This window comes from Rhea pennata, chromosome 2 (genome assembly GCF_028389875.1).
Source record: "Rhea pennata isolate bPtePen1 chromosome 2, bPtePen1.pri, whole genome shotgun sequence".
Lineage (NCBI taxonomy): Eukaryota > Metazoa > Chordata > Aves > Rheiformes > Rheidae > Rhea > Rhea pennata.
The window spans coordinates 101,555,169-101,570,100 of NC_084664.1; the positions used below are offsets into that span (position 1 = coordinate 101,555,169).

Genomic DNA, 14,932 nt, shown 5'->3' on the forward strand with positions numbered 1-14,932 from the left:
CCAAATACTGTAAGGCTAAAGGGTTCTTGATTTTGGAGCAGGGGGGAAGAAAAGCCTAACCAACCTATTTATTTCAGTAGTGCTTTTGAAAATATCAACACACCTGTTACAGCTTCTGTATCTGTACAGAAGATCAACAGATAGACCACTTTGAAAAATTTCCAATTCAACTTTACTAAGTAACCTGGGATTTGCCACAGAACAGCTCTTTATCAGTAAAGGAAAAAACCTCTATGTCACAATACTCAAGATTGGATTCTTGAAATTCACGGGGGGGGGGGGGGGGGGGGGGCCGGAATAAAAAAGGCAAATCAAATATCATGTTAAAAAAAAAGTTAAAAAACATCTATTTATTGCAACTGACAGGACTCCAAATGCTGAAGGAGTGGCAGACTCGATTCAGAAAAAATTCTGGGCAGCTACTTAACTCACGCTATTTGTCATTTCCAAGATTTGCAATACGCACTCATTTCCTGTGATCAAGATTTCAAAGCATTTTGAGAACTGACCATTTTGAAATGGCATCTTTTTACTCATGAGATCTGCTTTTAGCATATGCTCACTCACTGTCAACCACTACTGCTTTTCACTTGCTGACAAAGCAATCACAGCTAGGATAAGTAAGTATTTTCAACATTTAGGAATTACATTCCTATTAAAAAGGATAGAATTACTGGATGTGACCAGTTGTAAGACAATTTTACATCAATTATAGGTGAAAATCTTTGGAAAGTGTCATTATCTATACAAGCAAATAAATTCAAACAACTACATTTATGCAGTATTCTCTGAAAAAAATGTATAAAGATTTTTATAGGCAGTATATACAACAGTGCATTTGAACTTATTTAGAGTCAAGATTATATAACTTGAGATGCTATACTATTTTAGATAAACAGAGTGCTACACCATAGGCTTAAGTATGTCCAGAAAATGACTGTAAAAGTAAAATATCTCTTTCCGAAACAGTTAAAAGGCTAACACTTTATCTACAATTAAAAGCACTGCTGAAAGAATTTCATATGGTCTAGATTTATAAAGGTTTTTTTTGAATTTCCTACTGTACAGAATCAAAAAAAAAAAAAAAAAAAAAACCCACAGAGCAGAGTTTGGAAAAAAAGTAGTATTATTTAACATGTTTTTGAATTAAATATTCCACATAACAAAAGTGTTATTTTCATGTCACAAACTATATTACTTATATACATATGCCACAGAGTTAACAAAAGAATTAAGAGATGCCTTATCAAAAACAACAGTGATTTCTTGCATCAGGAATTTGAAATAACTAGTTTGTATCATAGACAAAGTATAGACAATATTTACAAAAAGGGGCTTTTTGGTTATACGGGCTATTATTCTTCAGAAAGTAAATTAAAAAACAACTCTGTATTATAGTACAACGAATCCACCACTGATCTAGGAGTGCTTGCATGAAACTGAAAAGATGAACTTCCTTGAACTGGCATCAGTATTTACAAAATATATTCATAAGCCACAGAGAGGCTCATATAACCTTTTATATATATTTTTATATATATATATATATATATATACACACACACACACATACATACATACACACACACATATATATATATAAATGTAACATAAATAAAAATCAAAAGAACAAAGTAAAAAAAAAAAAAAAGAAAAGGAGAGAAAAGAGCTTCTGTCTTTGGAATGTCTCAAAAATGACTATGTTTTTACTCCAGTGTTTCTTTGTTACAAATATACTTAACAAGTGGCACCTTTCAAAGCAGTACTTGGTTAACTAGGTAGTTTTGCTGAAACAACGATTTAAACAACATATTTCCAGAATTCACGAAGAAAATAATGAGGAATAAAGAGTTATTATTTCAAATCTGTAAACTGAACTGGTGACTTCTGTACAATATAGGTGACCTAGTATGTAGCTAGCTTTCTGACTGCTGCAAACACAAAATTATATGTTCACTTTCCAGCTGCAGTATTTGGCTGTGCTTTCCACAGATAATGAGATATGCACCTGCAGATCCAATACAGCAAACCTAAGAGGTTTTCATTTTAACATCTTCTAGTTTGGATTCTCTTTCAATAATTATTGCTGAGTTAAAAACCTCAGACATTTTAATGTAAAAAAGTATCAACTACCTCTGCTGTTGGAATGGAAATGAACCTGCTCCCTCTTACAAGTTGCAAGATACAGAAACGCCCGAAATTCATGGCAATTGTTTTCTCCTCTCATAATGCACTAGAAGAAGTTTAAAAATGGAAACAGCATTTTCCTGTGCCTTAAAAAAAAAAAGCCTGCATGCATCTACTTAGTAACATTTTGTTTCCAAACTCAATTATTTCTTTAAACCATTAAAAAAAAAAAGCTGACCGTTTCATGATCTTCCCATAACATTATTTGTCATTTTCTTTAAAAATGGGAATCATTCTATTCTGATATGAAGTTCCAGTTTATTTTTCAATTAGATATACTGTGAATTAGAAGATGATGAAACTGTATATAGTATTACCTGAGTTCATTGATCATAGATAACTTAGCACAGATTAAATGATGTTTTCCCAATATTTTTCTACAAGCTTAAAAAAGACAATGATTCTTTTAAGTAATTTTTGGAAATAATTAAAAAAACTATAATATATTATTCTATTGTTAATATTTTCAATGCTTGAAGCTTCAACTGTAAAATTCATCTTTTACTTTTCTGAAAACATATTTAAAGAAATTCAAGTCCTGAAAGCATTTTCAGCTTTCAAATTCTAAGGTGTCATCGAAAAACATTGCCTATACTTTGCCATTCATTTGAAGATTCTTGTACCACCTCTTCTAAATTCAGAGCACGATTGATATCTTCACCTTCTTGTTCTTGATGACTAGTGGGTTCTTGTACAGGACCTACCAAAGTTTACAAGAAAAAAGAAGAGCAATTACATGAATGGATGAGTAGCGTAAGAAAAATTCAAATGCAAAAGCAAATTTTGGGGAAAAATGAACTATGCTGGGAAAGGTACTACACAACTACTATAAATTATGTAAATCCATTAGACACGGCTTAAACACGGAGAAAAAAAAGTCTAAGATAATGGATTACTTCACAGAATCACAGAATGGTTGAGGTTGGAAAGAACGTCTGGAGATCATCTAGTCTAACCTCCCCACTCAGCACGGTCATCTAGAGCATGTTAAACAGGATTGCATGCATCCAGGCAGGTTTTTGAGTATCTCCAAAGAAGGAGACTCCACAATCTCTCTGGGCAAGCTGTTCCAGTGCGCTGTCACTCTCACAGGGAAGAAGTTCCTTCTCATACTCAGGTGGACCTTCCTGTGTTTCAGTTTGTGCCCATTGCCTCTTGTCCTGTCTCATGGCACCACTGTAAAGAGTTTGATGCCATCCCCTTGAAATGCCCCTTTCCCCTTTAAGGTATTTGTATACTTTGATAAGATCCCCTTTCAGTCTTATTTTCTCCAGCCTAAACAGGCCCAGCTCTTGCAGCCATTCCTCACAGAGCAGATGCTCCAGTCCTCTGATCATCTCTGTAGCCCTACACTAGACTCTTCCCTGTAGTTCCATGTCTCTCCTGTCCTGGGAAGCCTGGAGTACTGGACACAGTACTCAAGATGTGGCCTCACCAGGGCTGAGTAGAGGGGCAGGATCACCTCCCTTGACCTGCTGGTAACAGTATTCCTAATGCACACCAGGATACCATAGGCACATATAATAGTTCTTGAATAGTGTATTTTCCTAATACAGAACTCTACATAAAAACAAAGAACCAGAAGCACTAAGCAATCTCTGTTTCAACCTACTTTTAGAGTTCTGTGTTCACCTACTAGATAATCAGTTTTGCTCTTTGGCTGTATGCCCAATTCCTTTACAACTCAGAGGTAGTGTTCTGCCCTATCCTGGTAAAGAATATGGCTGGCTGCACTCACTATTGCTATTACTATGCTACATACCAGTGTAACCATGAGCTCGTTTCATATGGAGTTTCATATTGCTTTTCTGTGTAAATCCCATTGCACAGTAATCACATTTGTAAGGCCTCTCTCCTGTGTGCTTTTTCATATGAACTTGAAGAGCACTCTTCTGGTTAAAAGCCTTTTCACACAGTGTACACTGAAATGGCCGTTCCCCTTATAAAAGAGAAAGAAACACATTTAATAACTTCTCATTTCAACATAAATATATGGTTCAGAATACAGTAAAAAACATTGTTAAGATGACCTAGAAACTAGACACGACTATTTTTTTCTCAAATCTATCTCAAAACAGAACTATGAATCTATATTATCAGTAACAACCCAAATGAAATGCCAAACCATTTAGCAGACTCCTAAACCACTGCACAATAAATTGACATTGTTATTTTTCATATATAGTGTAAACTAACTTTAAACTATTCAAGTTGCACTTGGTTTAAGTGTCTAGTTTGAAACAATGTCTTCATAAGGAGAAGAGTGTACTTTTATAACTTACCTTTAAAATAAACTATTTAATACAGAATTTAAAAAAAATCAAATTATCAAATTTAATTTTCCGTCCTTAGGAGGACCATCAACTTTTTATATCATTTATCAATAATACAGATAAATCAATACTCTAGTATTAACAAAGTTGAAGTCTGTATGAAGCAAGAACTTCAAAACTTTTTTTGGGGGGGAGGGGGAATTTCTGGTAATTCTACGTATCACCTGTGGTCTCCCATGCCAATAACCATTAGTGATCCACCCAACTTACCAAAGCAAGCATATTCTTCTCAATCTGCCAGAACATTAAATTCTAAATATAACCTCAAGAATATATTCATTAAAAAAAATCCAAATCTACTTAGCAAAATCAGACCATTGCTTCAACACTCAACAGTACGTTCTGTGGTGTCAACACAAGTCACACTGGTACATGTCATTATAAAGCACTTTCTGAACTTACAAATATATTTTGTTACTAGTTAGCATAATAAAACATAAGAAGCATGTATAATACTCTTCCGTAATTTTCTTTAAAGAATTAATTGCTCTCTTCCTTCATTATCAATATATTAATATCCTCATAGGCATTATAGCTCCCAAGCTGAACCCAATTCTCAGGCAATTCATATAAGGTCTCCTAAAGCTACAGACACTTCCCAAGAAACTGATGATCAGTAAACTTTAAGTATAGTATTAACTAACTAGAACTACAGGTCAAGTAGTAACGGGAAAACCTCTTATGGAGGTAAACATCAGACAAACAGCAGGAAGAATGGGACAGAGAGAGGTTTCCAGTACAAAAAATAGGCAAAAAATAGCTCCCTAGTAAGTGAATGTTTCACTTTGTCTCACTTCAGCCTGCACTTGTCACTACTGAGTATAGTTATTATACCTGGTAAACAGGAATGGAAGTTTCTGTGAAAAACAAGTCAACACTAATTTCCTAACAGAGAACAAACTTTGTTGTCACCCTAACAAAATTATCTGCTTGAATGGAAACAAGTTAAGATAAAGCTGTAAGAAAAATCTTTTCCACTGGAAAAAGAGCAGTGTAGCTTTCGTATACAGACCAAATCTGCAACTGACATTAAGAATAAAAAATAGGCTTCCTGGCTAACTAAAATGCAAGAGTGTCTCAGGGACTGCAAGAGATCAGTATTGTGAATTTAGCTTTTCCTTTTTCTCTTTTCTGTATCTTTTATAAGAAACCAGTTGAAAAGCAGATGATTTTTCCTGGATTAGGACATTAGTTACCTTCCTACAGGGATACATGTTTCTGGAGGGATGAAAGTATGGATCTTACTGCTTCATTTCAAAGTACTCCTGCAGCATCCCAATGGAATTATATTAGTAAAATAGAGAAGCATATATAATTCTATTTGAATGCTCTTACCCCACAAGTATCCAAGATGCTTATACTACTGTGTGTTACTGTGAAGCAAATTATAATCTTACACCTTTATGTCAAGCTAGATAGAGAGAGGACAGATCTGGATGGTGGATAAGCTAAGGAGATTATTACTGATCAAACACTGCACTAATTCAGCTACCAATTAAGGGAATACATCTTTAAATCTTAAAAAAAAAAAGCTTCTAATTACATTTCTACTGTGAATTTTGAGGGAAAATTGGGCAGGCTTGCAGAATATTGCTTGTACATACCTGTGAACCAAAAGGACAGGGTCCAAGAAGGTGGTTTTTGGAAGACTACTCTGACAAATTCATTCAGGAATGTAATCACTGCACAGCATTTCCACTAAGGCTTCTGAAAACAACTGCATGCAAATAATCACTTCTAGGCAATCACTCAAGCAATGAAGTTCTATATCACTACAATCTCCATTGCCATGGCAAAATTTTGGTCAAAGCCATACTTGCTTTTGATATGTGATCTAGCGATGAATTATTTCCAACCAAAGTTCCTCCACTGATTATCAACTTTTTCAGAAAAAATTGTTAAATGTCACGCTCCTCCCCCCCCCCCCCCCCAAGAGTAGGGGATAAGTCAGAAAGGAAAGGGAAGTCTGGAAATAACTCTTAACACAGAATTTTTTTTTCTTATGCTGGTTTCACTGGCTTGAAAGAAAATCTGTTTCCTCAGATATGGATGATTCCAGGTTTCCCATTCTGCTAAGATAAGCAGCCCTTTGGTGCTATGTAACAGATTACCATATGGCTTGTTTTGTAGAAGTGGAAGCATCTGCTTCCCTCTCATTTCTGTAAAATTTATTCAGATTGCTCATCACTGATAAATACGAATGTACAAGGTATTTAGAGATATTCAGAGAAACAACATTTTTTTGTGGCCACTGGTTCAGTATGTATTGCTTGTTATAAATTGTTCAGAGTCATTTGATCAAGATAGGAATCACAAACATTCTTTCACAGACAAGGACCATACCTTTAGGAAATTATAAATCAGTGATCAATCAGAACTACACTTGATAACATCAAGATACAAGGAATCATCTATATAATATATGGCAGCAACAACTTATCTCAAGGAAGGGTGCTGATCCAAATACTTGATATTCCTGCAGCTTGTGGATGTTCACAGCTCATGAGCACTCAAGCGCAATAAATTCAAAAACATCTGAAGCTTTACTGAGTAAAAAACAGGTCTTCAAAATAGAAAGATTTTTTCCTGTCATGGTGCAAGTTTACAAGGAACAAATAAATAAAGGGACTCTGCCCTGTTCACAGCCTGCCTGAAGAAGAGATCTGTGTATACTAGAATATAGCATGAAACTAAGCAGGAAGGTGAGACTTTTTCCCTGCTTTCTCCGTTTTCAGATCATTCTGTGAAACTTTTAACTAGAAAATTGCCTTTTTCTAAACTTTGCATTATTTAAGTCAGTGATCCAACAAACAAATTATCAGTGAAGACTTTCAAACTCCTTGGATTTTAACTTCTGTCACTTCTTTCCTGCTCCTAAAATGATCTAATTTCATGTCTATCAGAGTCGCCGCAAAGATGCTCTGTCCCCCTTTTCTTCAGTTTTACTCTGACAAAGAGCAATCAGCATTCACCAACAGCTGAAAATGCTCTTGTTGGGGAGGAAGAAGGCATGTCAGCAGTCTCCTCATCAGATTAGTACACATAAGCTCAACAGAAACCACTGGAACATAAGAAAAACTGTGCCAGATCAAAAGGTTGCCTCCCTTCAGATAAGATCCCCTTTAATCCCTTGCTGCAAGCATCTCTTATGATATATGGATTATACACACTTGCAGTATGGTAATTTTGGCAGCAACTGGCAGCAGTTATCAGTGATGAATTATGCTGCTTGCTGATAAACTGCTACAAATACCCATTACCATGATCAAGAGTTACTGATTAGACGTTACTGATAGACATTTTGCTATAATTGGATGACCAAGCCCACTTAAAGTCTATCCTGTTATACTTGCATTGAAAACTCTTTTGTTAAAATACACTCCAGTTGACCTAACCTCTATATCCTGCCTCTCACTGCAGTATTGTGCAACCTGATACATAAGGATTCCACCCCTTCCCAGCTCAATATTCACTCATGTTCCTCATCTCCTCTGTATCTCCTTTATCCTCCCATGACCTCCCACTGCAACATCTCTAACCTGCTCTTAGGATTCCCAAATCTCAGGACTTAGAAAACAGACTCAATCTATAAATTCACTAACTTCATGAACCCTGTATTCATCCTCCTCCTTGCTCTCAGTTGCCTAACAAACATTAATACCCCAAAGCTCAAACACTGATGAGTAAATTGCTGCTTTTTTACCTTTGACAGCATATGGATTATGTGCTGAAATTAGGAAACTGAAATGAGCCAAATTCATTTCACCATAATAAAGCAGGAATGCCATAGTAGGCATGATATAATTCCTATACAAGCATCTGGAATCTCTGAATAATCATTCTCCAGTTCTTCTTTTCTTTTTTTTTCTTGGAGGGGGGTATAAATAATTTCTTTGCAAAACCTTGTGGGATATTGCAAAAGCCAGCAAGAGAACACAGATTCAGATAGAGGTGCAATACTAAAAACTGCAAGACTGAATCTGAAGATGCAGAGTGAAGATCCAGTCAAAGATGAAATTCAGATTATATACCACAAGATAGGCAAGAGATGTTAACCAATGAAAAAAATGAGAGGGTTAACAGAATAGTTTAAAGGAGATTAGGAACTTTGTTTTAGATGCATGAACATCAGCCAACAGCTAGACCTCAGAAGATGACGTTTGGTATCCAGAAAGTGCTGGCTGACTTGCTGAAGGAAAGCTTTATCCATTTCTGGGAATCTACTGCTGCTGCAGCACATCCTGTGACCCCTGTAGACCCCCTTAAGCTTAGAAGAGAAACTCACAACTCTCCTTTTCCTTTTCAATTCCTTGAGACCTCTTGATCGTAACAGTGGTACATAAAACAGAAGTTTTTTTAGAGAACTGGTCATAGACTCAGCACTCATGTTCTAAAGAGCTCTGGTCTTAAGGTGCAGCTGAAGGCAATTGGTCTGTAGTATATATATAGCTTTTTTGTAGCAGGCCAGATGCTACAAGCTGCAAGAGCACTTTTAACAAAGAAAGCAAGTGCTCCCCTGGAGAAGGGCAGTACAGTTCCTAAGAGCAACAACTGTGGAAAATACAAAAGAATACAACAAATTAAAAGCACTAGTACTAGAACTAGATAAACGGAGTAGTAGCCTAATAACAATGTAACATCACAAGTAGCAGTCAGTATCAGCAGCTAAGGATCTCCCTTATTTAAACCACTGTACCCATGCAAGTCATTTGCACATTCTCTCCCATAAGCTTGAAGAAAGTCAAATCCATTTTCTTCAAACCACTTTAAACAATGCTTTAAAATGTGCTTTTATTAATCTGTTTCAATGACTGAAACAGCTACATACAAGTTCAAGCATTCATGTCACTGTTGTACTGTAGATAGTACCAAAATATGCAGAAGCAGAAGGGGAGCATAGTCTTCTGGATTTAAAAAAATCATCACAATTTTTGATATTTCAAGTCTAGTGTTTCTCATTTTTATTTCTAAACACTTTGTGTTAGAAGTTTACTCTGTGTTTTAGCTTGTTGGTATTTTAATGCAGTCACCTGAATCCATGAGCAAGCATTCCAAATAGAACATCCATATTCACGATAAAATCTTACAAGAGAAAATCATTTCTGGTGTTACCTGTGTGAATGCGACTATGTCTCTCCAGCTGACTTGGTTTAGCAAAAGCTTTTTCACAAGTATCACACTTAAACACTCTAGGCTTCTGGGAACTCAGTGAAGGTCCAGCCTGGTGAGTCTGCATGTGTTCCTAATACAATATAGGAAAAGATATTTTAGACCATTTCAAAAGACTTCATTATTTAACATAAAAAAAATGTTAACATTTTGAGGACAGAAGCAGAGCATCAAGACCAGCAGTGGGAAGATGGAAGCCTGCTTTTTTCTTCCTTTTTTTTCTTTCTTTTTTTTTTTTTTTTAGTGAAAGATACATTTCTGAAAACCTCCATCAATAAGTGTATGTATTGCTTTTTTGCATACATTAGTCCTTTGTAAACTATCTGAAGCAAATTTTAAAGATGTTACATCAAAACCACAGCTCTTTGAAAGTTCACATACAAACTTAGATTTTGGGTAACTGTGCATCTCAACTTAAAATTGGACTTTTTTCCTCCTCTCAACATTGCCTGATGCATGCGTATTCTTGCTTGGCATCTGAACAAGTACCATTCTTAAACTGTACAGGCCCCAGAGAGAGAGAGAACTGTCAGAACACACACGCAGCTGCACAACATGAAAGTGCAAATGAAACCACTTCACAATGAACTGCTGAACTAATACCTTAAAAGTCAGAAAGAAGTATGAGGACTTTAAACATTTTATCTTTATTAAGACACACAAATAGCAGTTCTAACTTCAATGCTTTAATTCACAAATGCTAGGCTCAAAAATTTTTAGGAAATTGAAAGGGAGTATCTTACGTTAACTATCCACTTTTGATTTTAATCAGAGCAGTATTAATTTGTTTAATAATATTAAGATGAAATTCAGGTAATTAAAGAAAATAATATAGATATATTTAGTTTAAAAAAATCCAAGTTAAGAACAGTACGCAGAATAGCACTGTGAATGCTTCCCTATTTTCTCAATGTGTTGATATTCTTTCCTAGTCCTTAATAAAATCTTTTGTACACCTAAACAGTGAGCCTTTTTGATGTTTAATAAGGTCCTCTTCCTCACTCCACGGAGCAAAGCAAAATGTTTTTGTAGAATTTGTTTTCACTGGAAGAATCACCAAGAATGTTTATGAGGGATAATAAACTGTCTTCTCAGAAAATCATAGAAGATCCATAAACCACGGCTTACAGTTGCAGATAAAGAAAACATCTTGTTTTTATCTTGTTCATTACTTCCTGAAGCATCAAAAGACTGGAAGCAGGTTAAAACCTGATGCAGGAAGTATCTGAAACTGGTTGCTTGTTTCTATCTGCTATAGCAAAAATTTTTTGTTTTGTATTTGAAAGTGAACAGGTGAGCATCCAGCTAACATCACTAAAACTTTTTATTTTTTTGAAGAAATAATTTGATGCAATTCTGCTCCACTGATCTCAGCCCCTTAACCTTTTCCATTAAGACATAACCTACCAAAAATAATTTTAGGGGAATACACTGCTCTGAAGTGCAAGCACTTGTTTGTACTCATACATATTATGACTTCGATTACTTTGAGTACTTGTATTAAGTTGTCTAAGTTTATTTGCATTATTTTCCTAATTTTCAGTCAGGAAATATCTCAGGATCCCAAATTACCAATATCTAATTAGAAAATAAGAGTACATAATTTCCTTTCTAAAAGAACCCAACTCATGTATTGGTATGCAACCCCTCAAATAACAGATCACTCAACACTGAACCTCTCCCAAGACCACAACTGCATGAATCTTTGTAAAGCTTCACATTAAAGGCTGTTCACAGCTGATGTTCTGAAACATCTTAATGAAGAAGCCATTCATGGGAGTGCTTAAATTGTCTAAAAAAGAGTAATAGAACTTCTAGAAGATAAGACATAACAAACTCTATTCACTTCTGCCAAATCTTTTGATGAAATGCCCCAAGACTTAGCTACTCACTCTACTAGTTTGTGTATATGCATATAAAGGAAAATAAACCGTTGAAACTTCCTCATCAGCTGGTGAGTTTCATTCTCCATTTTTTAAATATGTTGTACAACATTATTCTCCTTTCAAAAGTGTCATCTTTGGTACCTGTTGGTCTTTGCATCTGATGATTAAAAACGGCTCACTGCAACAAACAGGAAGAACGTTCCTATACAAAGCTGTAGCTTCACAAAGCATCCCAAAGAAAGCAAATAAGACAATCTTTTTCAAATCAGCGTTGAATGCTGGAGTTCAGGATCCTGCATGGAAGAAGCAAGGTAATAAGCAGGATTGCTTCTGGCCTTCAGGACTTCAAGAGAGTGGACTTTGGCCTCTTCAGAGACCTACTTGGAGGAATCCTGTGGGTTAAGCTCCTAGAAGGAAGGGAGGTCCAGGAGAGCTGGCTAGTATTTAAGCGTCACTGTCTTCAAGCTCAAGAGCAGCGCATTCCAAGGAGGAAGCCCAGCAAAGGGGCAGGAGACCTGAATGGATGAGCAAGGAGCTCCTGGCAAAACTCCAACAGGAGAGGAAAGTACACAGAACGCGGAACAGGGGACAGGCTACTTGGGAGGATTATAAGAATGTTGTCAAAGTATGTAGAGATGTGACAAGAAAGGCTAAGGCCCATTTGGAAGTAAGTCTGGCAAGGGATGTTAAGGACAACAAGAAAGAATTCTTCAAAGACATCAGTAGCAAGAGGAAGACTAAGGAAAATGTGGGCCCACTACTGAATGGGGAAGGAGCCCTGGTGACAGAGGATGCAGAGAAGGCATCCTTCTTTGCTTCAGTCTTCACTGCTAAAGGCAGCCCTCAAGAATTGCAGAGCCTGGAGACAACGGAGAAAGCCTGGAGAAAGGAAGACTTTCCTCTGGTTGAGGAGGATAGGATTAGACATCATCTGGGCAAACCTGACACTCACAAATCCATGGGCCCGGATGGGATGCACCCATGGGTACTGAGGGAGCTGGCAGATGTTGTTGCCAGGTCACTCTCCATTTTTGAAAGGTCATGGGGAACTGGAGAGGTGCCTAAGGACTGGAAGAAAGCCAATGTCACTCCAGTCTTCAAAAAGGGCAAGAAGAAAGACCCAGGGAACTACAGGCCATTCAGCCTCACCTCCATCCTTGGAAAGGTGATGGAACAACTCATTCTGGATGTCACCTCCAGGCATATGGAGGAAAAGAAGGTGATCAGGAGCAGTCAGCATGGATTCACCAAGGGGAAATCCTACTTAACTAGTCTTCTAGATAGCCTTCTATGATGGCATGACTGACTGGATAGATGAGGGAAGAGCAGTGGACGTTGTGTACCTTGACTTCAGCAAGGCTTTTGACACTGTCTCCCATAACATCCTCCTAGAGAAGCTCTGGAAGTGTGGGTTAGACGAGTGGACAGTGAGGTGGATTGAGAATTGGCTGAAAGGCACAGCTCAGAAGGTTGTTATCAGTGATGCGGAATCTAGCTGGAGGCCTGTGGCTAGTGGTGTCCCCCAGGGCTCATTACTGGGTCCCATCCTGTTCAGTTTTTTCGTCAATGTCCTGAACAAAGGGACAGAGTGCCTCCTCAGCAAGTTTGCTGATGATATCAAGCTGCGAGGAGTGGCTGATACACCTGAGGGCTGTGCTGCCATTCAGGGAGACCTGGACATGCTGGAGAGTTGGGTAGAGAGGAACCTCATGAGGTTCAACAAGGGCAAGTGCAGGGTCCTGCACCTAGGGAGGAATAACACCAGTATAGGCTGGGGGCTGACCTGCTGGAAAGCAGCTCTGCAGAGAAGGACTTGGGAGGGAGTCCTGGTGGACAAAAAGTTGACCATGAGCCAGCAATGTGCCTTTGTGGCCAAGAAGGCCAATGGTATCCTGAGGTGCATTAGAAGTGTTGCCAGCAGGTCGACGGAGGTGATCCTGTCCCTCTACTCAGCCCTGCTGAGGCCTCATCTCGAGTACTGCATACAGTTCTGGGCTCCCCAGGACAAGAGAGACATGGAGCTACTGGAGAGAGGGCTTTGTAGGGCTACAAAGATGATCAGAGGCTGGAGCATCTGCCCAATGAGGAAAGAGCTGGGCCTGTTTAGCCTGGAGAAGAGAAGACTGAGGGGGGTGGATCTTATCAATGTCTGTAAGTATCTGAAGGGAGGGTGTCAAGGGGATGGGGCCGAACTCTTTTTAGTAGTGCGATGCAACACGAGAAGAAACAACAGGCCCAAACACACACAGGAAGTTCCGCCTGACCGTGAGGGGGAATTTCTTCCCTGTGAGAGTGACGGAGCACTGAACCAGGTTGCCCAGAGAGGTTGTGGAATCTCCTTCTCTAGAGATATTCAAGGCCCGCCTGGATGCAACCCTGTCTAACATGCTCTAGGTGATGCTGCTCGAGCAGAGGGGCTGGACTAGAAGATCTCCATAGGTCCCTTCCAACCTTACCCATTCTGTGATTCTGTGACAGAGAACACCCAAGTAGGAAGTCAACTTTCCAATCTCAGTGTTTTTCTACCATCTCTCTATATTTATCTGATAAGTTGTTCGTCTCCAAGTTGTTTCTGATCCTAGTAGAACTAGAGGTTTTATCTGAATCTTTTTCAGAGAAAGTTATGAAAGGCTCAAAGGTTTAATTACATACAAGTAACAGATTAGTTCTAAGAAAATATGTTTAAGAGATCAAGATTTTTTTTTGCTAATTACTCAAAGAAAAGCAATTCTCAACACTGTATTTCAAATTTTTTTGTTAGAAGATTCCTACTAAATGAGAAGTACTCATTTTCACAGCACAATTTTGTGACAGTTTCCCCAAGAAACAATAACCTCATTGACATACATGATCACTGTCAATGTGGTAAACTTCACAAATGGGGTTTATTACCTTAAAACATGATATAAAAGTAAAGGGAAACTTGCTGAAAAGCTCTCCTAAGAGCTCCTAGATATAAAGATACCATCTCTGCTTCTAGAAATTCCCTCCTGTAAATTCCAGGAAGCTGGAAGAAATCTGGGAAAGAGATTTTAAAAGCTTGCTCTTTTCTTCAAGTTATTTTCTGGGCACTGGCATTTAGAGTCTCTCAGAAGTAGGATACTGGCTTGGACAGACCAATTGTCTACTACATATGGCCCAATATTCCTAATAGGAAAAGAACATTCTATAATCATGATTAAAGTCACACCACTGAATCTTCTAAAAATACTTATTATCAAGTTGTTCATAACCTACAGAAAACTACAGAGAAAATAGCACTGGACAACAGCAATAATACAAGGATATTTTAAAACAAATGCTTCCTCTGTAAACGTGTCTCATACTCACAAGACAGATCATCCAAAATTCAAACAG

At 37.6% G+C, this 14,932-nt stretch overlaps 1 protein-coding gene across 1 annotated transcript in view; it reads right to left on the reverse strand.

Moving 5' to 3' along the window:
* Window positions 1-2,759: 2,759 nt before the first annotated feature.
* Window positions 2,760-14,932, reverse strand: part of ZNF236 (zinc finger protein 236) — an 87,490-nt gene continuing 75,317 nt past the window's right edge. Inside the window, exons 31-33 of the mRNA XM_062568089.1 lie at window positions 9,633-9,762; window positions 3,950-4,126; window positions 2,760-2,887 (exon numbers count right to left, since the gene is read on the reverse strand). Of these exons, the coding sequence (XP_062424073.1) occupies window positions 2,760-2,887; window positions 3,950-4,126; window positions 9,633-9,762 (435 nt within the window). The remainder of the gene's footprint in view (window positions 2,888-3,949; window positions 4,127-9,632; window positions 9,763-14,932) is intronic.